Raw genomic sequence first — 25,823 nt, 5'->3', positions numbered from 1 at the left:
AGCGGCCAAAATTGGTTTCTTCAGGAGGGGGGCTGGCATCTCCCTTAGAGATAGGGTGAGACGCTCATTTATCTGTGAGGAGCTCTGAGTAGAGCAGCTGTTCCTTTGCTTCGAAAGGAGCCAGTTGAGGTGGTTTGGGCATGTGGTAAGGATGCCCAGGCACATCCCAGGCACAACCAGCTGGGGGAAGGCCTTGGGGAAGACCCAGGACTAGGTGGAGAGATTATATCTCCAACCTGGCCTGGGAACGCTTCGGGATCCCCCAGTTGGAGCTGGTTAATGTGGCTCAGGAAAAGGAAGTTTGGGGTTCCCTGCTGGAGCTGCTGTCTCCGCAACCTGATACCGGATAAGCGGACGAAGATGGAGGGATGGACAAGTCACTTCCTCCTAGTCTGGATTTATTGGAATTACTGTGCACTCGGACATAAAGGGGAAAATTAACAGGCTGGTTGATTTGGCAAATGTTACTGATTTGCATCTTTGCAAGTAACTTTGCTAGTGCCTCTTTGTGTAGCAGGTTTCAGTTGAAAATTACTGTTTTTGATGTTTGCATTGCAGTCAGATACTGTACACTTGTGTGACTGGTATGACCATTGACCTTTTTGACCACCCATTAGGGCATGAAACGTGTTGGTAAATCATTTCGGAAGGTTTTGACCAATTGCTTGACCTAATTCTCTATGAATTGACACTTGCAATTAAGTTGATCTTAGAAACAGGCTAATGTCTTCTCATGTCTAATAATTTAATCTCACTTCAGGTTATTAATACATTAGAATGGTATTTGTGCACCTATATGGTATTAATACACTGTAAAAACAGTTTCATTTCCATTTAAATATTCAATTATCTTGAATTAAACTGGCAACCTGATAACAACCTGGTGCTTGAAGAGTAACCATATAAAAACCCTTGACATTAAAGTTCTATTGTGAGCCCGAACCTGTGTTTCTCTAATTATTCACTGATGACCAATTGCAAAAAATATCTTGATTAACATTTTTTAAATTAAGGGAGTAATTCAGGGTTAATAACCACTCCCATTTGCTTTGCTGCCACTCTGCTAAATGTTAACCTATACACATAGTTCCTCCCTCTATCCTATTATATGTCACATTTAGTTTACTCTAATCTAAGCTTAGACCACAGCCCTTGGTCTTTGAGAGTGGAGCCATTTGTACCTGATACTACAGTATATGACATGCACATCCTTAACCCATTTGAGGTACCGTACCTATGACACATATGGCCAGCGGAGATTCTGACAGACAAACCCAAAGAGAGACACACATGCATGCACACATGCGTAGACATAGAGAACATACATGATGGTGTCCAGCAGAGAGTTGTATCTCTGGATCTCCTGCAGCAGGACTACATTAAGAGGTGTGGGGCTGTCCTGGAGGAGAGACCTGGTGCCCTCGTAGTCAATCACTGTTGGGATCTTCCCACGAACATCTGCCAACAGCTCTAATACCTGGAAGCACATTGCAAATGTTTACTCCATTGGTCAGCCCAAATATCTTTAACATCTTCCAAAACACATTTTAACAGATGACTTGAACAGCTCTATGTGGAAATAATTAATAATTCTCAAATTACTGAGGAATTTGGTAGGAAAGTATATCTGCATAAAAATTAAAAAAGAAAAATCCTTACAGGATATTGAAGTGTGTTAAGGATCATTGTCCATTTGTAAAAGCCATCCATTCTTTAACTTCAGCTTTTTCACAGATAGCATCAAATAGCGTCAGAAATTTGCTGAAATTTTATTGAATCTATTTTTCCCTCTCATCGTGAAATGTTCCCTGTGCCACTGGCTGCAATACAATCCCAAAGCATGATTGATCCCCCCATGCTTAACAGCTGGACAGAGGTTCTTTTCACTAAATTCTGTGCGCTTTCTTCTCAGAACGTACCTTTTCTTATTCCGGCCGAAAAGTTATATTTTAAGGTCATCGGTCCACAGAACTTGTTTCCACAATGCATCAGGCTTGTCGCTATGTCCATTTCCAAACTTCAAACGCTGGTTTTGGTTGTGAGGACGTAGAAGAGGTTTTCTTCTGATGACTCTTCTATTAAGACCATATCTGTACAAGTATCTCTTTATAGTGGACTGGTGTACCAAAACTCCAGTGTCTGGCAGGTCTCTCTGGATGGATTGTGGAGTCAAACGTGGGCTTTGACTTGCTTTTCTCACAAAATCATGCGAGCTGTTCTGTCTGATACTTTTCTTGGTCTTCCAGATCTTGCTTTAACTTCCACTGTTCCTGATGAGGGCCATTTCTTAACTACATTCCAAACAGAGGATTTTGGCATCTGAAAACGCTTTGCTATCTTCTTATAGCCTTCTCCTGCTTTGTGAGCGTCAGCTATTTTCAGTTTCAGTTTTCTAGACAACTGCTTAGAAAAACCTGTGGTGCTGATTGTTGGGGCAAGGTCAGATGAGTCTGGGCATTTAAAACCTTAAACATGAACTGAACTGGAATTTGAATAATGGTGATATAACAGATATATTTGATTTCTTCTCAATGGTACAATTATTAAAATGGGTGAAAAAAAAAAATTAGTCCTCAACTCTATAATCTGTCATTTGATGCCTTTTGGAGATTTTTCCATCTTTTCTTGACTTCTTTATGCACATTAATACAAATTTTACCTTTCTAACTTTTGAGCCCCACTGTAGCTATTGCTTTAATATCTCAGGATGTGTTAGGCCATTGCGGCTAATTTGATTTGGTTAAATAATTTTTCAAAACATATACCACATCAAAATAGGATGTTAGGATTTGGGGAATTTTATCCTTAACATCCAGTCCAATCTAGAACTTTAGCCAGAGAGAACCTTTATCCATGTGCCAGGCCAAATACTCCTCTGCTATAAAGCAGCTGATCTCAACAGGATATATTAGTAATCTTACTATCCAGACTAATTAACACGGTAAAAACAACTGCAAATGCCATGGCATTCAACCCTATTATGATATAGCTTTTTCTGCGTTCTGTTGTGATGACCACAAACCAATAGCCCTTTCCAAGGTAATCAAGACAATTCTGACAAGCAGGTTAGATGGTATTAGATGCCTTTTAGGATTCAAAAATCAACTTTAAAAAAAAAAAAAAAAAAAGATTCCAAAATTTTGGGTACCATCAGACCACCCAGGGCAATAAGGCTGAGCTGCTGGGTGGGATATTACAGGAGATACAATCTTGTTGAAATTACATGCAATATGTCTTAGATAGGTAAATATTTGTAAACATGATGATAATCTCATACTCATTTGTGTTTGCTATGCAGCAGGTTTATTTATATTTCCTCCTTCAGTTATTTAGCACATGCTTCCACTATGGCATGCCCTCAAATTTAAAGCTGCTAAGAGTAATGATGCTAGATTAGGAAAAGAGAAAATTGGAATTTCCTAAATTCTCAAATTTCAATACTACATACTGTCTAATAAAGATGACACTAACTGTATGGCCCGCTATACTGCTCAACTGTGGTATGAAGCAAATTCTATTAAAGTAAGTGTATTTCCACTAAACTAGTCACCCCCACCCTTACCTTATCTTCTCTACTGAGCCCAACCCCCGTAGTGGTGGAACTGGTGACTTGGGGCTGCAGGGAGAGCAGGGTTTCAAACAACGTCCTGGTCTCAGCAATCTGGCTAGCAATGTCAGCATTGGAGTGCTGGCCAAACACCTCAGGGTGCTCTGTGGCCGGCAGCATGCTGATGTATTCCTTGTATGCGGACTGGGGACCGTCACGGGGGATGTAATACAAGTTTGAGGAGGACAATCTGACAGACAAAAGGGGGTTGAGAGAATACAAAGTCAGCAATATATAATTATATATAACTTTCATTTTTATAAACAGTGGTGTACAAAAGATAAAAAGAAATTTCCCAGTAAATTATTTTTATCTTACCTAATGACATTTGATGTAATAATGAAAGTAAAGCAATATAAAACTCCAATTTAAAAAGGAAACCACAATTTAGTGTTAGTTTATTGACTGTATCTAAATTAATTACATTGAGAGTAGCTGTTGGAAGTGGTAATGGTTTTAAAGTGCTGAAGCTTATTCTTTAAATATACATGTACAGTCTTCTTTGTATAATTTGCATTAGTTTAAGCAAATGCCCTAAAGGTTGTTTTAAAAAACGATTTCCCATTAAATATTTTGAGAATGGTTGATTATAAATGATGGGAGTGGACACAGCACAAAAGGACTTTCTTAAATTGTAATAATCTGGTTGCACACTTGGTGGTGCTGGCACTCTGCAACCTGCAATGAGCGTCAGTAGGGAGTTAAAGTGACATCTGCTACCTTAATGCAGCTGCAATTTGCTTACACCAAAATGGACTGTTTGCATTCAAAGACTATAACATCTACCTGTCTACCTGTTTTTTATTGAAACTTAATAAATGATTAACAGTGTGCATTTGATTTTATACTACTTACATTGGAAGTACACTAAGAGGTAGGCAGAATACATGTGAGTGTGTGGGTATTACAGTGTCTTACTTGAAGAAGGGCTGGTTTACAGCAGCATCACAGAAGTAGTCATTGATGTATGTGGTTAGAAGACGTCTGTCCCAGTCATCTGTTACATGACCTCCATAGTTGACCCCAGCGATGAGGTACTTCAGCGCATCCCAGGGAATCTCCTCATACTCATTCAGGTACAGACTGAGCAGACTCTCACTCACCTAGGGAAACATCATGGCGATGATATTAACAGACTGACTTTGAAATGCAAGATATAGTCCAAGAAAAAATGCAATTCTCATCTGCATAAAATAGACAGAAACAGTAAAAACAGACTGGCAAGGAAGAACTGAACTATCCATTAGCCTAACTGGCCTTCATTTTTGACAGAGTATGAATGGTATTTCTGTCTTTGACTGTCAATGTTTCCTTTTGTATCAGATGAGGTCCTGACCTCAAAATCAGAATCGTTGAATCCATAGATAATGTTCCAGCCCAGCTGTAAAAACTTCTTTCTTTCCAGCAGGATGCTGTGAAAAAAGCAGAGGGAAAAGAGCATCTTCCTGTAGACTACTGGTCTTGAGCAGCGGTTGAACTGAGCCTCTGTTACCAGCTGGTACAGACGCTTCATGTTGGCTTTCAATCCCTGAGGACAACAGGGGGCAGTGTTAATATTATGGAAGCAGGGTCCAAATTAGCACCATATACTAGTCAAATACTGATAAAATAGGCAAGTGGCTGGTAGATTTGCTTCACTCACAAGCCAAAAAACAATGGTAATCGATTGACGATTGACCTTTAAAATGTTAACATTAACTAGCCATTTGGCTGGTGGACAAAAAAACGTTGATTTTGGACACTGTATAGAGGGAGTTACATGAACACATTTGTTGACATTTATATCATGCATTTATGCCTGTGTAGTAGATATCTAAAGTCTGGTGTTTGAGCACATGCACCTTCGGTGGTTCAGTGGTCATCTTGATACCAGCCTGTAGGATGGTAATGGGAAATTCAGGGTGTGGCGAAGAGCTAAGCCAGAGTCTGAAGTTTGACTGGGGCTTCTCCACCTGTAGCTGCTCCACCAGCTTGTTCAGCTCAGGCATCCATGAGAGAGAGAGGTGGCAGTTGGCAAGGAACACCCAGTGACCTGGGCAGAGAAAAAGAGGGCTTGAGATCAGCTGATATAAACTGTTTGGATTTTTTTATTATCATGTCTAGTTGTTTTTGTGTGTTTGCGTACTTTGGTGGTTGTAAGCAGGCAGCACCAGAACCAAAACACATACACATGGCCGACAGTATGATAAAACAGTTTTTTACAACAACTTTCCTAAACTCTTAACGCACCAACACACCTACAACACAAAATTGACAAAACACTTACAGAAACTGCATTATTTTATGTGTCAGGTCTGCCTCTATACAATAGACAATAGTGATTGTATTGATAATAGATTGTGTTTTGCACTGCAGTTTCCCTGGAAGTCTCTCTACATTTTTGTTGGTTTTAGTAAATGCATACATTTTGTTTCTTTTGCTGCAGAAATTCAACACTAAATATGAATGACCCATCTCAGAGTAACTTTATAGAATGTACAGTTTATGAAAATAAGGAGACAGAGAAAGAAATGTCCTGGTACTCCTTTTCCTCTCCCTTGTAAAGGAATTCTTCTTATTTGTGTTCATCTATATTGTTCAAATAGGTCCTCTTTTACTGTATGTACTACGCATGTGATCATGTGATTGAAAGAACCTCAACACCTTAGTTTGTTTTCTAGATGGGAATCAGCTGCGATTGATCTATTTGCATAACTTCAATCAGCTGTTTCTCTATTTACAGTATGAACATCTGTTTACTTAGACTTTAGCCAATAAGTTAGATTTAGAACATGATGTTATTTCTTCTAATATACAGTGTGAAAGCGTTTGTAAATTTGGCAATAAAAATCCATTGTTTTGATCTTGGTTGAGCTTGTGTGTAAAAGAAGTTCAAGCTTTTTAAACTAGTGTGTTAAAGCATCAAGAAATGTATTATTTGCCTATTGCCTACTCAGATGGATTTTGTGCTAACTGTGTTGAGTTTGGAAAAGTTGTAAAAAGTATTGACATCCAGTACAGTATTTAACAGTACAGTATTTAACATACAAACACATGATTCACTCTCAGTGGTTTCTGGGACTCATTCTTTGAATGAGCATGTAGTTCTGTTTACAGTTGAGTAGGTGGTCCTTCATATCAGGACACATACCCGTTTACACTGCTGTAAACTAAATGAATCTTTGACAAAACAGGAAGAAAGGCAGAGAAATTGCTGTACCATTCTTGACGCCCTCCTCTATCATGCTCTTAGCGATGGGGGCCTGTCCCTGACCCAGAGAGAGAGCATGGAAGTCTTTGCTCATACCAGAGGCCTCAGCCAGCTGCAGCAGGGCTCCTGTTGGGTCCACCCCAGGAGACAGAACAAAGATCAGGGGAGTCATGCTGGTGGATTCCTCCACAACCTGGGGATAGGGCAGAGAGAATAGAATCAGTAGAGAAGGATAAAGGAAGTGAGAATAGACGAGCCAACAAGGTGTAACTCACTGGACACCTAAAAAACACTGTGATAGGCTTTGTAAAGTTTGCAAGTGAGCTACAATCAAATAAAATTACGCAAATGAGATGTATGAAACATTTGCTTAATTCAAATTCAAAGCTTACAAATCTTATACTCAGGACAGAAGAAGCAAAAGGGATTAAATGGATAACAGCAGACACTCACAGCCTTCATGTCGAGAACAGGCGGCTCCACAAAGCGAGAGCCGAGGTTGTTAACAATGAAGGAGGTGACGCACAAGGAGACACGGTCTTGACGCAGAGAGCGCACTATCAGAATCTTCTGAAGCTCATTACAGTTATTCTCCCAATCACCTAAAAGGAAAGAAACATAGAGGAACGGTAAATCCAGGGAATTCAGGAGTGAAGGAGAGACGTTAGGAAACAAATAGGGAGGATATGAGGTATGATTAACATGATTTGGAGAAGGCAGCTGTGTTAAAAAAAAATGTGAAAAGGGTTGTGAACAAAGATTAAAATTAGGGAAGGCTGAAAGAAATGTAGGATAGAAATATACTTTAGCAGCCCTAGGCAGGGGCATATTCATACAGAACCCAACATTGTCAAATCTAATTCTACTAATGAAATAGAGCAAATAAAAGACACAAAACCTATATATACAAACCCACACATAATCCTGCTCTCAGCTGTCTCTTTGTGATCCATTCATTGATTCATTGTCAGTTATCAGAAATAGCAGAGAAAAAGACACATTCATCATCACTGGGACATATGTTTCTGGATACATTCACAATTCAAAGGTACTAATAGATTCTACCTGACACTGGTCATGTCTATGGTACGCATAATTGTATTTTATATGAAATTGTTGGGTAGTCTTCTCTCTAAGAAAGACATGATACTCACTGGTATCTCTTTATCCATAAGGCTCTTGTTGGAAAACTACCATACAGAACTTCTCTGTTAATCAGAGGAGCATTATCAGACTCACTCTGCTTACTGGCTTTTGCTTCATGTTCCACAAGCTCAAATTATAACAAATTACAGCACATCCTTAAAATTTGCTTTTTGACAATTGAGAAATCTGGTTTTAAACCTGCAAACTTCTACTTGTACTAGCTTTACATAGTTGTACTTTCTTTTGAATCCTTATTATCCTAATTTATTTATCAAATCAGTTTGATAAATAAACACGCCAATGTCAGTCAAGTATTCTCTAACTTCATTGGTCACAACAGGAGGAGTTTTCTTTTGTAGCAAAGTACCGAAGAAAAAGAAAAGCCTCCCACAACACATACAGACCTGGTAGAACGGCCTTCTCTGGTTCAGCACTGGTAAACCAAAGACTCCAGTCTTGGGGGTACTGTTCAAAAGAGGCCATGATGCCATGGAAGTTGGGCAGCTTATCCAGCTCTGTGATGTTGTCCCAGCTGGAGTCTACAAGCCAACTGGTGCAGGGGTTATCCATCTGATCCTCCTTATCAAGTACCTAGAAACACATCCTTTAATTATCAGTAGTCAAACTATCCCTACATTAGTGTAGCAATAAATAGCCTAATCAACCAAATCATTCAGCACCAGGCCTGTCCCAGGAATATTAAGAAATGCACTGGCGAAGAAAGGTAGTTGTGAAAAAAGTATCCCATAATGGCTAAACTAATCATGGGGAAACACATTGTGAATGAATCCAGACTACAGTCTTTAAAAGGTAGGTTCAACTTCACAGTGGAGTTGCTTTTGGGTTGTCCTGTTGGATTATCTTCAATCAAATAAGATGAAAACAAAATGTGTTTGTTCTGTTTTCTTACGAGCCCTCCTCGGAGGAAGAAGCTGTACTCATCCATGTTGAGTTTGCCAGCCACCTCCAGAATTTTGGCACACATCTGGAAACTGAAGAGCAGCTTGTGGACCTCAAACAGACCACGGCACGTGTACCTGCAGAGGATAAAACACTGAGTTAGCTAAAGTAAGTTCACAGACAAAGTGTATTTCTTTTTTGATCATATCAGAAATTATTATTCCAATAAGGAAACTGATAAGTTATGATTCTATTTTACTTCATCAAGGACACAATTTCTTGCTAATGTAGCATTAAGCGCTATGATGCTGTAATATGTCTAATCACACAGCTGTGGCTCGGGAAGTAGAGCAAGTTGTCCACTAATTCTCCACATGTAAAAGTGCCCTTGAGCAAGGCACCAAGTTGCTCCTGATGGACAGGCCAGAGCCTTGCATGGCAGGTCTGAGAGTGTGTGAATAAGTACATGTTGTGTGTAAAAATTGTAAAGCACTTTGTCCACTACTGCAGTCTGGATCAAAGGAAGTACATTACAAGGATCATTTCCTGAAATCCAACGAGCTCTGTGTGTTGCCGTTATCCAAGTCTGTTTGCTTTGGAAAAGAACAACAAACTTTGAGCGAGAAAACCTAGTCTGCTCTGACTGGCCAGCATGCTTATATTTCATTATTTGAAAGTTTAACATGAAAATCCAACATTATAAAAAAAACACAGAAAAGCATAATATTTCCCCTTAAAAGAAATGCAAACAACCCAGAGTGTTTTTTTTAGCCTTAGACAGGTCTGGCAATGTAATATTATGCTGCAGCTGACTGGCTTGACCGACGAATAACTGCATGCAAACCAACATTATTTATGAAAAGGGCCTCTATTGTTATTTCCTTGCTTACCTGTATACTGCATATGTGTGGTAGTCATTGAGGTTGGTGATTCTTTCCTCCAGCTTGTGGCTATGCTTGCTCTTTTCTATGCTAAGGTTGAATAGGTTAATGTAGGCATCCAGTGAGAACTGGTACATGGGGTCAATGCGGCCCATGTCGTTTAAGATGAAGAAGAGAATGGAGGCTCGCTGGGCACATGGGCGATAGGCCTGTTAAGATAGAGCCCTTTAAGTTACATACACATATTACTTACTTACTAAAGTACGTAGTATTTTATGCACAAGCTGACATGCAAACAAACACATTTCATTATCAATTACTAAATGCAATACAAATGGCCATCACAACTTTCCAGAAACCACAGTAAACGCTTACTTTGTCTCTATCAATTGCCAGAAACCTTAAAGGTATGCTATCATAAGACCTAAAACCCCCTCTGCCCAATCCTTTCATCCTAACACCTGACCTCTCTAGCGGAGTCGATCTTGATCTCGGTCTGTTCGCTGCTTTCCAGCTGCTCTGAAACCTCTGTGGCTGTCACTTTGGATGTCTGCAGGGTATTCACTAGCTGCACATCGTCCAGCAGTGAGCCAGTCGCCTCATTCAACAGCCTGGAAGAGTAGACACACAAGCAAAACATGTTTATTTGATGGAATCAGGTCACTTACTTAATACTTACTAAGTTGCTAGATTAGATTTAATGGTTGTGTAGGGTGTTAATGAGGAACTCCTATTAGAAGTACTTGTTGCCAAGTTACGAATAAGTGACTAACAGTATTTGATAGGGTAGAGCTAGGTGATTTGCTAATTTCTACAATTATTGGAACTAAACAGGAACTAAACGCAGCTGAATTATCCCAACTTTCATGCATAACTGTTACATCTACTGCAGTCAGATTCACGGTGTTCCCTCACTGCACATGGGTAGGCACTTTTAATGACATTTTGAACATGTTTAGAGGCTAAAAACACGTTTAAAATGTACTATGTTTAAGCCTGTAGGGTGCTAACTCTAGCAGGAAGATAACACTGTGTAGGCAGCACTGATAGTTTTCATTTTTCTTTCTACTGACAGCACTCCAAATGTCCAACTAACAGAGCTATTTGTTGAAATCGACCGGAATTCTGCTGTAATTATGATCTAAATTTGATCATTTTAGATTGTTCTGGAGATTAGTCTTGCTGCTATCAATACTGCTACTCAAAATGTTCTTAACATTACCAGGACTACAACAAATGGAACTGCTATTATTGTTACTAGTTAAACAACCTGAGGATCTCATCCTCCAGCTCCTGTAGGCTTCTTTTGCCAGAGGCAATGCTGATCACCAACGAGTCCTTCTGTTCTTCTAGATGTGGACGCTCCTTGCGCACCACAATTCCTAGTAGTTGGGCTTCCAGACCCTGCAGACACACAGACACAAACAATCCCAAATACAAACAGACAAAAGGTAGTAAGGCAGAAGCTCATACACTCAAACTGTATGTTCACACAAATGAGGATGCACGCACATATAGAGAAGTACAGTATAGTAAAACAGTAAACTAGAGCAAAAGTACAGTACAGTTAAACAGAAAACTAGAGCTAAAATGCACGCACGCACAACATAACACAACATAACAACGCACGCATGCGCACGCGCGTGCGCACACACACACGCACACACACACACACACAGACCTGCTCCTTGACAGCGAAGTTGACAATGGTGGTCTTTGTAGAAATCTCTGGTGTGTAGTGGGGGTTAGACAGCTTGGTGGTGATGTAGAAACGAAACTCTGGATTGTACTCCAATTCCTTATCACCAAGTTTCAACAGCAGCCTCCCACCTGGAAGAGCACAAAAATAAATATACACCCATACTCACACAAGGATTCAGGTACACCTTTAAATTAAGCTGAACTTCACAATGTTGTCACAACTGGTATTTAATTTGTAAAGTCTATATGTGTGTCTGACCTATCCGTGTCATGGACTTGTTAAGAATTGGGTTGAGAGAGGGGTCCAACTCCTCCTGGACATTCTGCAGCAAAACAGGATTCCCAAACTGAATGGCATTCTCGAGCACCCGTAGGTAGTCTGACATTTGGAAATCTATTACTTTCAGGCCCTGCACAAGTGAACACACATAGGACAGAAAAATAAATGGATTTTGCATAACCTTTTCTTTAATCAGGTAGTTTCCTTGTGCTGAGTACAGGTGGAGAAATAGAATAGAGATAGAACAAACAAAAAAAACCTGCCTGTCAAAAACAAGCACATACAACCTGCATCAGAAACATTCATACCTCTCTAAAAATGTTCAAAATTAAAAGTTTAAATTCATTTAATTTGTTGTGACTTTGTCAATGTCATTTTAAGTTAATTCCATTTATATTGTGCAAAGTACAGGAAGGCAGTCTTCGTAATTTCAGTTTTTCAGGTGCGCTGAGTAGAGGTCCACCAAAAGTTCAGTTTAACTTTGATCCAAGCTCCGCTGAACTTTGTGGTTGATACAGCTACCAGGTGTATTACAAAACACAGTTTGAGTAACATAGTGATCCACTGGGTGCAACTTTAGCACTCCAGCTGTAAACATAAAGTATAACTATCCAACAGTAAGGACACAATAACATTGAATACAAATCATAATAAGACCGGCTGAGTTCAGACTTACTCTCTTCATCTCCATGTTCTTGATCCACTTTAAAGATTGGCCTTGAGGGTCCACCATCAGTGGCCATCTTGAATAAAAGACAAGAAATCAAACAAGTCAACTTTTATTTACAGTATGAAAAAATGTTATAATAATAATACGTTTTATTTGGCAGACGCCTTTCTAGACACACAAGGAAATCTTACATGTTTAAGAAGGTATTAAAGAAGGACATATAATAGAATACATTTAGCTGCAAAGAGATACATTTAACAAAATAGACAACATCTGAAACGTGCTAAGAAACGTCGGAAAAGCAGTAAAATTGTGTCAGGAGGGTTTCTATGGCAATGCAGTACTATGAAGACATGAAGGAGAATTCCAGTTAATTTTCAATGCGTAACTCTGTTGGTTGTAAATGTGGAGTGCTGCCACTAGAGAGAAAAATGAAAACAATAGGTGCAGCATACACCGTTTTATCCTCCTGCTAGGGTTGGCACCCAACAGGCTTAAAAAGGGCAAGTTTTATGTCTGTTTTTAGCCTCTAAACATGCTCAAAATGTCATTATTAATGTCTAGCCATGTGCAGTTATTCCTTCCAAGGGAACAAAGCAAATTTCACTGCTGTAGATGTGACAGAAAGGCATTCAAGTTGTGTTAGTTCAGCCAGTGCACATACTTCTGTTTATTTCTTGTTGAAAACAGGTGCTAACTCTGTTGGGTGCCAACACTAGCAGGAGGATAACTTGGTGTAGGCAGCATCGATTGTTTTCATTTTTCTGTCTACTGACAGCACTCCAAATTTACAAACAACAGAGTACTACGTATTGAAATTGACTGGAATTCTCCTTTAAAGATTAAAAGCTTTCTTAAAAAGGTAGGTCTTTAGCAGTGTTATACAGTGAACACAATAAAATCCAAGAAAAACGAATACAAAAGCATTTTAATTAAGTATACTTACTTGACTATAGCTAATCCTTTAATAACAATTGTGTCTACATGTACTGACCGGTTTCCGCGGGTGACGATAACTCCATTCTCAGTAGAAAATGCATCAGAGGGCAGGCCCTGAATGTTCCAGTCCCTCACAGCTGTAGGCTTGGACAAAAAAACTGCAAAACTAAACCCTGGTGTGCATGGGATCGCCAAGTCCCGTACCTGAGGAAAGGGCAAGCACAGAGTGAGTGAAAGAGAGAAGAGAGAGAATATTTTAAAACATGGGGGAATACCACTGTAAATTGTAAACTTTAATTTTCGTTTAACATTTTAGGAGGACACTTCATGACTTGTTTGTAACTAGTAGAGGGAGTACAAGTAGTATATGGCAAACTTTTAATTGAACTGCACAAGGATATATGTTTTTATGAGTGGTGTGTGTCTGTGTGCTTCACCTCCTTCATCCAAATGGCAAGCAGCTCATCTCTATAGTTGGAAAGGAAGGGTCCCATGTAAGACAGGAAAGAAGCTGCTAGCAAACAGTCTCCCACCAGATATCCCATGTTTTCTTCAAGACCCTGAAGTACACACAACCTGATTACATAGGTACGCTTGCGTGCAAATGTGTGAGTTATTATTTAATTTTAGTTATTTTTGCTGTATGTGTGCTTGTGAATGGCCTACAGCAACTCTCTCCTCCCACCGGACCCTCTCTCCAGCCAGTCCAGTGACTAGTTTGTCAGCTCGGTCCAATTTCACCTCCATCTCAGCTGATTTCTCCCTCAAACTGTCCTTAATGGCCAGCTTCTCATTGTGTTGCTTTTGCAGCTGCTCCACCTTCTCCCCGACCTGCCCACACACACAGCAGTTATTTAAAATTATCATATTGGTCCTGTCATTTGTAAACAGTAATAACTATAATACTGTTGCACTTCTATATTCACTTGAATTGGCTTGAGCTAGTATCTAAATGTCGATCAAGCTAGTTGTACATACCTCTCGCAGTTTGTTCTGGGCCTCGGCCAATGCAGCCTGTTTTTCTTCTAACTGGGCAGTGGCAGCGTTCAGTTGTGCCCGCTTTGGCTCCACCACCCTGAATATACGCCCATAAACCTGGAGGAACAGCGTACATATCCATGGATTTAGTTTTACGTCCTACTTTGCCGTTCATATATTCATTTAACAAATAGGCCTGATTTTTTTGTGATTGCTCCTTTGCTCTGCTTATTTTGGAAAATCCTTTCTGCTGCTGCTACTGTATGCGGTAACGTAACTAATGCATAAAGCTCATTGTGAATTTGTACAAGTGTGTACACAGGGCTAAAATTTGCACTGTATTCTACATGCATTAAATAACTAACTATTCAAAGAATAATTCATTACAAATGATTCATTACAAACTTTTATGTGTGCTTTTGGGTTTATGGTGACTATTCATATCCGTAAGCATGTGTGAGTGTGTGTGCGTGCGTGTGTGCGTGCATCTGTGTGTGTGTGTGATTGTGTGCTGCTATTACCTCCATGGCTCTGACCCACATGCAAAGGGACTTGGCAGCCAGTGAAACTTTGCCGATGATTTCTGGCTGGAAGTCTACTTGTCTACAGTACTGGCCGATCTTCTTTAACACACGGTCCGATATATTGTCCTTGTCAAAGTAAACTAATGTTTTGATGAAGTTGCCCTCACCTGCCAGAAACATTTCAAGGTCACATAAGTGAAAAAGTTTGACCCATTGTATGTGGCTTTTAGTTAATCTGCTAAATAATTTCCTTGACTTTTTTGTTTTTTATTTTTATGACAATTCTACAGCTATGTGATTATCAAAAAAGAAATGCAGAGCATTTTCTAAACAATTTCTTTTCACTTTCACAACATAACAATGTACACCACTTGAAAAAAAGGCAGAGGGTCAATCCTTTTGTAGCTAAACCTTATAATTTAAACTTTAAAAACGTACAATTACTTTCTCCTGCTGAAATCGTCGTAAATTGAAATTAGAACTGTATACTGCCTCATAGAAATGTAGATGAAAAGGAAAGGAGTATCCAAATAATTACAATCATTACATGTACAGTAGGTGATGATGCATGCCTTTCCTATAACAAAACACAGATACCTGCCGATATGATGTGTGTATTGAAGTTGTGGGCAAAAAACGTTAACAAAAGTGTTTCAATAGTAATTATGGTGCTGTTACTTATTATTGTTGTTGAATGGGCTTTTAAAAAAGTACACCAGAAACGTTTCCCTGTAAGTCAATTTTGGTGCCACCAATTTAAGTTTTATATTTTTGCAAATTTAGAATAACATAGTCCCCCTTGCAACACTTTTTGAATTTGACTTGGATTTGAGCTTGTGACTTGAAAATCAATGAATGCTTAGCGGAAACAATGTAATTTGTCAGCAATTCCAAAATGAATCAAATGACCTTTTGGAATAGAAATGTTTTTGATCATGTGTTTGATTAATTAAATTGTTGACATGGTACTACAGTTTGACTGTGTAGAAAGAGTGTTTTTAATTAGCTTTTGTTTTATGTTTTATGTTTTGTATGTCTATTTGGGTATCTTGTTCAGTTAGCCCCACTGCTCTAGGGAGGAGTGCACCTTCTAAACTGAGAACTCAATAGTAAACTTAATGATAATTTGAATCACAATTAATTGTCATAAATAGCAGAAACATGGAAAATAAGTCCTGGGTTTAAAAAAAGCACAAAGAAAGATTAAATTATACCAATGGCCTTACTGAGGGGATATCTGCGATGCCCTTTTTTCCAGTTACATCTTTATGTTCTTTAGTGTAACTGTTCACAACACAGTTTTCCCAATTACTTTATTTCTTTGCCAAACTCTACCTTCATTCATCCCTAAATTATGCACTGTGGCTGTCTCTCACCCAGCTGTCTCTTAGCCTCTGCCCAAGTAGGCTCTTTGCCCAGAAGGGTCATGACAGCGGTCATCACTGTCTCCACCAGTGTTGGGGGACGGCCATAAGACTTGATCTCTGTCATGTCCTTCTTATTTAGAGACTCCAGAGCCTATGAGGAACAAAAAGAGAATGTGTGGACGTAAGAAGGAAGAAAGCCCATATTCAACTGACCAGGTCCAGTCAAATATACTGAAAGGCCAAGGCTCATTACCCATCAAATATCAAGGAAATAATTCAACCAAACATAATAATGAAAAAAGTGTGCACATACAGTAAAGATAGAATTGCCAACACCAAGAGGGACTGGCAGAATCAAAACAGGAAAGAGGTCTACCTTCATGGCCTCTTCCAGTGCAGGCAGGGCCTCGTCCAGATCTCTCTGTGCATTCTCAGCCAATGCTTTACACTGTATCTCCTCTGCACCAATTTTTGCACTGTTAGCACTGACAACCTTAACAAGAACAAACATTGATCTGTGATTAACTACATTATGTAGTTCTTTCCTATTAGCCAACTACCACAGACAATGGGTAAGTCAGAAGGATGTTAATCATGTCATTCAAATTATTATCTTAATCAAATCATTACTTTAATCTATTCGGTAAATTGGTGTGCACCTTGGCATGTTTGTGTTGCTTACCTTCTGCTGCTCATCAGCCTCCCTCTTCTGCTGTGATATGACAGCCAGGAACTCGTCACACTGTTTCTGGAACACAGCCACCTGCTTCGTTGCCTCCTCAAGCTCTACAGACATGGCCTCTATCTTCTCTCGTGTGTCACTGATCTTGAAAAGGCCATTACGCAGCTTGCTCACCTGCTCCCCCAATTCACTGCGTTTCTCTGCCAACAGCCTACATACACACACACACACACACCCAGCTCTAGTATTATGCATACAGCACCCAGAGCATCCATACCTAATACATGTGTAGTTTACAAGTGTGTGTGCTTGCTCACTTAACTAATCTATAACAAGACCACCTTAGCATAACCATCAATGTGGCCTTTAAGACACACATCAAGCATTAAAAGGTACTGTGAAAAGAGAAGGAAAGAGAAACAAGAATAAGTGAAGGATAAAGTGTGAAGGTGCCTACTTCTTGTATCCTGACACCAGCTCCAGGTAGTTGGTGGGTGTCACATAATTATGTCTCTTCAGCTCCAACTTCATCCTTTGGGAGACTTGTGCAACCGACTGGTGTGTGGTCACAAAGATACTGGCAACCTTTGTCTGGATCTACAACATCATGCAGGATACAGTATGTTAACCTGTTGATCTAAAGTTCAAACAGCAATGCAATTTAAGGAGTCAAATTATTTACTATGTATTAATTGATGTGGAGATTAATATACAGTAAGTTAACAGTAGGGTTCTAATAAACATTTTTGTTTGTTTTAAAGGATAAGAAAATCCAGTGTAAATGAAGACTAGTTTTGCACTGTAAATGCAATTGAGGTAGACAGTGTTTAGTGGGCATTACAAATTGAGACTCTTCATGCGAAAAACTGGAAAATAAAGCTCGCTGTCCCTAATCAGGTGTCCACCTTCATTCCAAACAGCTATCCTCTCCCCTCTTTTTCCCATTAAGGCTGACATGAAGTTAAATTTACAGATGTTGGGAGAGTGTGAGATGTGTGAGAATCCATCTGTGTTGAATAGGCACCAATTCAAAATTGCGAAATCAAGTGTTCACACAAAAAACCTGTGTGTGTGTGTGTATGTGTGTGTGTGTGTTTGTTCATGCATGCTGTACCCCCTCCAAGGATCCCAGCTCCAGTCCATCCAAGTATCTCTCAGCTACCTCAAGCAGAGCATCTTTGGGCCAGTCACAGAACCAGTCAATGGTGGTGCAGTTGACAAGCCCTGGATACTGGAGGAGGCGGTTCCTGTTGGCAAACAGCCATTTATGAATTGTATTGTGGCCAGTTTTTGCTGCAAAAGGCTGTATTTTCAAATAGACAAGTAAATAACCCTAGCAAGCTTTAGACAATGTGACAAAAAAACTCCTAACATTTTGTAAGAACCTCCTACAGTAAGGTACAGCAGAGTATGCTAAATGTGAGTTGGTCAGCTGGTTAATTGGTGTAGCAGGACTCTCTGAGCTCTGGGAGTGTGATATGGACCCTACTAGCAGTGAGTGGTCAAAGGGCCAGGATTCCTTGTCACACAGAGAATAGTGATTAGGTCTGGGTAATGGTGCCTGCCAGCCCAATTAGTGGCATTATGTGTGACCAGTAGCCTGTGCCACTAAATGCAACCAGGCTATCAATGCTTGAGGTGGAAGGGGTGTTTTTGTCAGAAAAAATGTGTGTCTAAGAATGTGTGACAACAGACAGAGAGAATGAATAACAGAAAATATGCATCCATCTGTGTGAATACTACATCTGTCTTTCTGTGTGTGTGTGTGTGTGTGTGTGTGTGTGTGTGTGTGTGTGTACAAATACAAGTCCTTGCTACAGAATCACCCATGTTACTAGACCTCATTTGCTCAGCCATTAACACATGGTGAGGCACCACTCACAGTCCCCAGATTAACTTTTAGGCGCTGCAGAGAGATTTTAAGATTTCCTCAATTAGCAGACACAAGTGTCTTGGGTGTGTCCTTAGGCTTGCATGAATCAAAAGCATATTATCTTGGAAAAATACCTCCTTTATTCAGTTAATATAGGAAAATAGCAAACATCTGTCTAGTTAGAGATATCAAAGGACAATTAAATGAAATGTGGTTTCAAGTTATCCCTTTTTGTTAGGGCAACAATGCATGTACAGCTGCTAGAGATAAGCTGGTGAAGTGCTAGTACTATTTAGCTTACATGTATAAAGACTGCAATGGGATTCATACTGTGGTAATTTCCATAAACTTGTGTGTCGACAACAAAAGCAAACATGGTTTCAAAGAGAGGAGAAAAAAGAGGACAAACATATTGTGAACTAGGATATATAATAGGACACACTGGTGCTGCAAGAAACAAAGTCAGAATCTACCTGAAGGGCTCTCCCACTGGGCTCATACAGAGCACTATATGCAGGTTGTTCCTGACTCGCTCTATCAGGTAGCTGAACAAGGAGTCAGGAGTCTCCACAACATTGTCTTTCCGGGCAAACTCTGACAGAGCATTGCACACCTAGAAGTAGAATGGTAACAATTACATGTTATGAGAATTGGCATTAGGGCTTAAATTCCACAAGACAGGTTTCTAATATAAACTTTAATGAACTTTAGATGCACATGACCCTGTAGCATGTGTATTCAAAACCTATTTGAGGCTGTATGTCACTTATGGAAGATTACAAGAGCAGACTGTAAGTCACCCACCACAGTCAGGTCAGTCTTGCATTACACAGAGATGGTCTTAAAAGAACATTCACACTTTATAATGAGCATAATTTGTAAAATGTAATTTAAAACAAGATTCTTGAATTAAATTGTGTTGCTATGATCAAATCAATCTTGACTTTACACATAATTCACTCTTATGGCTTGAATACTAATATGCAAGACAGAGAAAAACTAAGAAAATCAAAAGAATGGCAAAATATTAAAGGTGCTACTTTGACCAGAAAGCCGTTCTTTTGCTGAGCAAAGGTTTAACTAACTTAACCAAGGATAACATCTTCGTGGGTGTTTTGATTGACCTCTATTATTAATAGGTAAAACATCAGCCTAGATAATTTTCTTCACTACCTTTTGGTTTAAATTTAGTTAATTTAAAACATAAATAAAACACAATGCAAGTATGCATAAACAGAAAACAGATAAACAGATGGAAGGCCAAAATGATTTTAAGACAATACAGACCTCAACAAACTCATCCTGCTTGTACAAGTTAGGCACCTCTCCAGAGCTCAGGATATTATTGATATCTTCTAGGAAGGATTCATCTGCTATCTGGGTGTCATTGAAGAGGAAGACAGTGGGCTTATTATCCACACCAGTCAACCGGTACAGCTTCTTGATGTCTAAAAGAAAGAACAGAAAATCCCCCTGGTCATGGTTTCCCTTTCTTAAACATCTGTGAATGTAAAATTAGTGTGTTTAATTTCACCTTCTCTAAACTCTTGTTTCCGGTACTGCTTTGTGATTTCAACCTCGAATACCCGGTATTCACAGATGAAGGTGGCTATCTTAGACAGGCTCTGTCTACCGGAGCCCCCTACACCAACCAGCAGCATGTTGCCCCTGAGCTGACTGATCACACGTACTACACGGGTTACTGTGGAGGGAAAACAAAACGTTACCCATATAATACATGTCATCTGAAATCCTCTATCCTCTGTATTATTAGAACTGCCCAATGTGTGGCTTGCACAACTGAAGAAGGTTTCTTACAAATAGTCACAGACTTTGTCCTCATATCAGCTTTAGTTGCTAGAACATTATTATTTTGCATGTGACAAAATCTATAGTCATACAATTTTTTATTTTCTACCTAGTAGATAGTAAATCTGATCTAATATTGACACAGAGTTTCATGGAGCTTAAGTCTGACCGTGAAATGTGCATGGACAACCCAACAATACATACAAACTAGTGTTGATCCATGTTGTTTCTATAGTAATGTACAGCTATTGATTTGCAGGGGTGTGTGGTAAAGTGGCAGATTGACAGCAGTGTGAGCAGCTGAGACTGGTGCTGAGAGGCCTTCTCTAATTTAGCCAGAGGGTAGCTCTTAGCTGCGCCTCATGCTGTGTTTTTCAAAGGAGCTTCTAACTGGGCCTTACTCATAAAACTGGCAACAGTGAACACAGCAAAGACCCATCAGAGTGCAGCAGATGAGGACCTCTTATATTGATTGTGGTAATGTGCTAGATTGACTGGACACAATGTGATGTGAGGAACTGATGCTGTGGATTAATGAATAAAGGACATTTTCTGCCCTGCGTGACCATGAATGACTGAGAGTGTGTGTGTGGATGTGTGTAGTGTTCTCAGACGCACTGTGTTCGATGGCGTCCCGAAAGAGCACTAGGCTCATGGGTACTACGCCAGGTGTCAGGTTGTAGTCCTCCAGCTGGGTCTCCATGAACTTCTTGAGAACCTTTATGTCCAGTAGGTCCTCATACACACGAGACTCACTCAGGAAATCACCTGACACACACACACACACACACAAATAAACACAGGTAAACACATTAATATCTTCCGGTGTAGTCATTAGTCAAACAGTTAGATGAAATAGTATTTTTACACTCATTGGTGTGTCATATTAAAAATACTGTGTGCACATATGTGTGTGTACAGAAATAAATGTACCAAATATTGGTGGTTGTTTGTTGGGGCAGATGCTGTGGAATGTGTGGTCAAAGAGTGAGCCGAGTTTCTCTCCAAGCAAAGCAACAAAGGCCTCCGTGTCACTATGATCCACAAGCCGATCTGAGAAAACCCTGATATCAACAACAAAACATTGACAACAGATATTATCCAATATACAGCATATACACGACAAAAGCACCTGTGGGTTTTGCTAATGTATTTTAGAATAGAAAACCATTCACAGCTGTGAGAAGGTCAAAGATTTGGTGAAAAAATGTCCATGTTTACCTGAAGCACTCATGGATCCACAGCCTAGTGATGTTGTTTTTGGTATCATGGAAATCTGGGTGAGCTCTTAGCAGACCTTGGAACACCTAGAATGGGTGGATTAGGGAAAAAGGACATGATGCATCATCTAACATTTTAATATGCAGATTAAGTATGTTTGACCAAAATCAATGCACTAAACTGGTTAAATTAAGTTAGTTGTAAATAAGCCCTCAGTAAATTTAAAGAAAATGTTACCATAGTAACATAGTAATACTGGTTATCCCAAAGATTATGTATGTGAAGTGTGCTAGTATGCTTAATGTTTTCCTTAAATGAGCCTTCTTTGTGAAACAGGAAACAGGACTGTATGAAAGTGTGGGTACACTTGCATCAATCTAACCCATTATTTTGTACCTTTGAGATATCTCTGAGGTTGAAGAGGTAGTGGATTTTGGCTGGAGTGGGAAGAAAACGAGCTGTAACAGCATAATACAGTTCTAAGGTTGCCTGAGTCAGAATGTCTCCAATTGGCTTCACCTCCTCCTTGAACCCCTGTAGCTTTTGGTTGATCATGGTACTGTAGATCCGCCTGATCTGGGACTCCTGTATGCAGAAAAGGCAAGTCTTTTCAAGTTTGGTACATCTTGTAAATGATACAGCCATGTTAATAAAACACACAAGTGGTACTTGTCAAGAGAAAGAAAAACAAAATAGGATTTTTTTTAAGGGCTGTCCATTTCATGTTGTCCACTTCAAACATTCAAGAGTCAAGGCAACTCAAGTGTTTATAGGGGTTTACATCCTGAATAATACAAAAAGGAGGCCGAAGAGAGGAGCCAAGCGAGGCACTAGAAATAAGTGCTGAAAAAGATGGTCCAAGAAAGATTAAAAGGAGCACAACAACACAGATGAAAGACAGCTAGATAATTGAAATGAAACAAGAGGTGAGCTAGAAAGGGAGCAGTGGAGAAAGAAAGGAAAGTACAAACTAGAATTGCTGCCCTGCAGTTGTTTGCTTCTGCCAACCAGTCAATTTCCAGTTTATTTCCATGTCCATCAAGACTTATAAATATGTAGTAAAGACATTAAAAGTTTAAATGCAACCAATTTATTAAAAGGTATTAATTGTATTTGGTGAAACAGGGATGCTTCACAAACATCTTTAACCGGCAGCACAGATGATCTGTACAATCACCGCAGTTTCAAGGTAGACGCCTTAGATAAGTGTCAGCAATGTAGTATCGACCAAATGTCTCCTTACTTATAATGTTTAATAATGGCCAACAAAAACCTTTTTGCAGGTTAATATAATGTCACAAGGAGGTTGACCTTTGACCTCTTGGGTATAAAAAGTCATTACTTTACATTTAACACATCAGACAATCGTGGAAAATGTTAATGTTAGTTACTGAATGAATTTTTGAGTTATGTCCAAGTGGACATTTTTAAAGAAATTCCCTCCAGGAGTTCTTGAGATATCGTGTTCACAAGAATGGGATGGCTGTACATAAGTCAAAACCAAAAACATAATTGCCTCCAGCCACAGCTATCACCAGTGTGGAGGCATAAACAGCCAAATAAAACAATATAAGACAAAAAAACAAAAAAACAAAGTAAACAGAGAGGAGGCAGATGAAATCAATTATTAAGGGCGATCGGGAAACATTTGCAGACATTTGGACACAGCACATAATCTCCTGGGTATTGGATATGAGAGTGTGCAATTTTGCAGTGGTTATTTATATAGTTATAATCATAATCAGGTTAATTAATGTATAATAAATAATTGGCTGACAAATGGGGATGAAAGATGAAATGTCTTGCAGGTGGAATATTACCAGAATCAGCCTCATTGATTGCACAAAAGTAGTTGGATAATAGAAGAAGGAAAAAGAGAGATAGCATTCCTAAAATGGGTGTGAATCTATTTTAGTTAAATGAGAAAAAAGTCAAAACTAAACAATAAATATCCTGGCTATTTTTAATTCATTGCTTGTTTAATATATTTGAGTAAAAAAAACAAAAGTTACTTAATTTTGTCAAGTCAGTCCTGAGTGGTAGAGGAGAGCTAAATAGTCAGCAAGACTTACGTTGGGGAAGGTCATATTGATGAGATTGAATCGACTCTGTAAGCGGCCAGAGATGTGAGTCCTCCCTCCACCAGGAGGCCCCATGGACGCCAACAAGAACATGTCCTAACAAAGTTAATTAACACACACACACACACACATATATAAAACACAGTTTAATGGTCTCTATAACAATAGCAAACACACCTATGAAATAAACATTCATATTACTATCACAATTGTAAAAGCTTTTATCCCATACACTGAAAGAAAATTGTAATTCGGAGGTAATAAGAAGAGCGCTTAACAGTGCTGGACTGGCCATCTGGCATACCTAGCATATTCCCTGGTAGGCAGATGCCCTTTCAGGCCAAATTGCCAAAATATTTCATATATATATATTTTTTTTGGCCCATAAATACCTGACAGAGGCCCATTGGTTACTATTATTATTGGCACTGACCCAATCAAATCCAGGAACACCATTCCACATTTGCAAAATAACAATTGGTTGAGGTTAGGCATTTGACCTGGAGTGTTTAAGGTTAGGATAGCCAATTGGTCAGGGGATAGGGCCTGTACAAATGGGGCTACGTTAACTTGCGTAAGCATGGACGCCTGGCAAATAAATGTTATTGAAGGGCGAGTCTTGGCATGGCCATAGTGGGATTTGTAATATCGCTCCCAACTCCCGGCCCTGAGACACAAGCTGTAATCGTTATGCTTATGCTGGAAGTTTAACATCCACACTAAAATGGACAAAAGACCCCCAAAGAGCAAGGGAGGTGTAGAGAAATTACGGGACAAAGAGATTAATAATCTACAGGCGGATGCCTCAAAATGTGCCAACATTTCTGAAATGTTTGGGGCTGTAGTAGCTGCTTCAAAATCAGCATTACGTGAAGTAGAAGACGAATGAGAGGTGGCTGGCTATAGAGAAGCAGAAACAACATCATGACATGGAAGAAGCCGGGGCGGAGGAGAGTGACCATGACAGGGTCATGGGAGCGAGTGAGGAAAAGATGGAAATGAGAGTAGTGGATGCCGTGGTAAGGAGTAGGACAAATTAACAGGGACTTTCAGGAAGAGAGGGAAGCTGTGTGTGCGTGCGTGCGTGCGTGTGTGTGTGTACGCGCGTGTGTGCGTGCATGCATGTGTCATGTGCGCCTCACATCATAACGACAAACAAGCAGTTTGGCTGTAACATTAAAGTTAGTGGCTGTCATGTAACCTAACATCTTAAGCTTACATAAATGCTAGCAGTCGGACTGTTGGGTAGCTGAAAAGTCTGTGTGATCTATAAAATATGTGTTGATACAAGCATCAGTATCCTTGAACATCTCAGTTAACTAATTTTAAACCAAATTCATAAACTCCTTGGCAATTATGGAGGAGGAGGGACTAAGAAGGCAGAACAATTATAATATATTAATCCCACACGCCAACAGATCTCACTCCTTCCTCAATCAAATGCCATTTCTCACCTTGACAATCATTGGGGTCTGTTTCTGCCGGTCATACCAGAAGCCATAGTCAATCCAGAGGCGCAGCAATTCCAGCGGTGGTTGGGAGCCAAAGAGGTCATAGGCTGGCATGTTGAGGTTGTCCAGGAAACACAGCAGGCGCTTTCCACCTGCAGGCACAAACACACCTTTGGTTCTCTTCTCTATGCGGCTCTCCACGATGGCCTGGATGTTATTAGAGGTAGTCTGGACAGTGATAGATACACAAAGAGAGAGACAAAGGCACAGAAAAGATGGAATGGTTAGTTATATTGTGTACCTTGTGTTATGAAACAACATTAACCATGTGACACTAAAATTCGGCAATGAAAGCAATACTGCAAAAATATGTCAAACGAAAAATGTGTGTGAATACGTGTACAGTTATGTATTTGTGAATGTGATTTCCGCCTATCAACCAAATAAGACAGTACTGTGGCTTGTTTGCTTGAATGGAAACATCTGGAAATTTGTATATCCCTTACTGTATGTGACTGAGACA

The 25,823-nt window shown here is 39.6% G+C and overlaps 1 protein-coding gene across 1 annotated transcript in view; it reads right to left on the bottom strand.

Annotated features, from left to right (window-relative positions):
- The window catches only part of dnah2 (dynein, axonemal, heavy chain 2), a 65,367-nt gene that overhangs the window by 7,126 nt on the left and 32,418 nt on the right, over positions 1-25,823 (bottom strand). The window contains 34 exon segments of the mRNA XM_034857377.1: positions 1,244-1,477; positions 3,563-3,797; positions 4,526-4,710; positions 4,944-5,135; positions 5,449-5,639; positions 6,807-6,990; positions 7,251-7,399; positions 8,348-8,534; positions 8,854-8,980; positions 9,734-9,933; positions 10,191-10,335; positions 10,995-11,128; positions 11,406-11,554; positions 11,685-11,835; positions 12,382-12,448; positions 13,370-13,518; positions 13,752-13,874; positions 13,981-14,145; positions 14,293-14,409; positions 14,814-14,983; positions 16,193-16,334; positions 16,560-16,676; positions 16,866-17,076; positions 17,323-17,462; positions 17,980-18,112; positions 19,212-19,351; positions 20,026-20,186; positions 20,273-20,440; positions 21,166-21,315; positions 21,481-21,611; positions 21,769-21,854; positions 22,165-22,353; positions 23,841-23,945; positions 25,304-25,536. Of these exon segments, the coding sequence (XP_034713268.1) occupies positions 1,244-1,477; positions 3,563-3,797; positions 4,526-4,710; positions 4,944-5,135; positions 5,449-5,639; positions 6,807-6,990; positions 7,251-7,399; positions 8,348-8,534; positions 8,854-8,980; positions 9,734-9,933; positions 10,191-10,335; positions 10,995-11,128; positions 11,406-11,554; positions 11,685-11,835; positions 12,382-12,448; positions 13,370-13,518; positions 13,752-13,874; positions 13,981-14,145; positions 14,293-14,409; positions 14,814-14,983; positions 16,193-16,334; positions 16,560-16,676; positions 16,866-17,076; positions 17,323-17,462; positions 17,980-18,112; positions 19,212-19,351; positions 20,026-20,186; positions 20,273-20,440; positions 21,166-21,315; positions 21,481-21,611; positions 21,769-21,854; positions 22,165-22,353; positions 23,841-23,945; positions 25,304-25,536 (5,360 nt within the window).

Source organism: Etheostoma cragini, chromosome 19 (assembly GCF_013103735.1).
Source record: "Etheostoma cragini isolate CJK2018 chromosome 19, CSU_Ecrag_1.0, whole genome shotgun sequence".
Taxonomy (NCBI): Eukaryota; Metazoa; Chordata; class Actinopteri; order Perciformes; family Percidae; genus Etheostoma; species Etheostoma cragini.
Note: the sequence above shows the minus strand (reverse complement) of the source record. Positions and strands in the feature narration are given on the sequence as shown.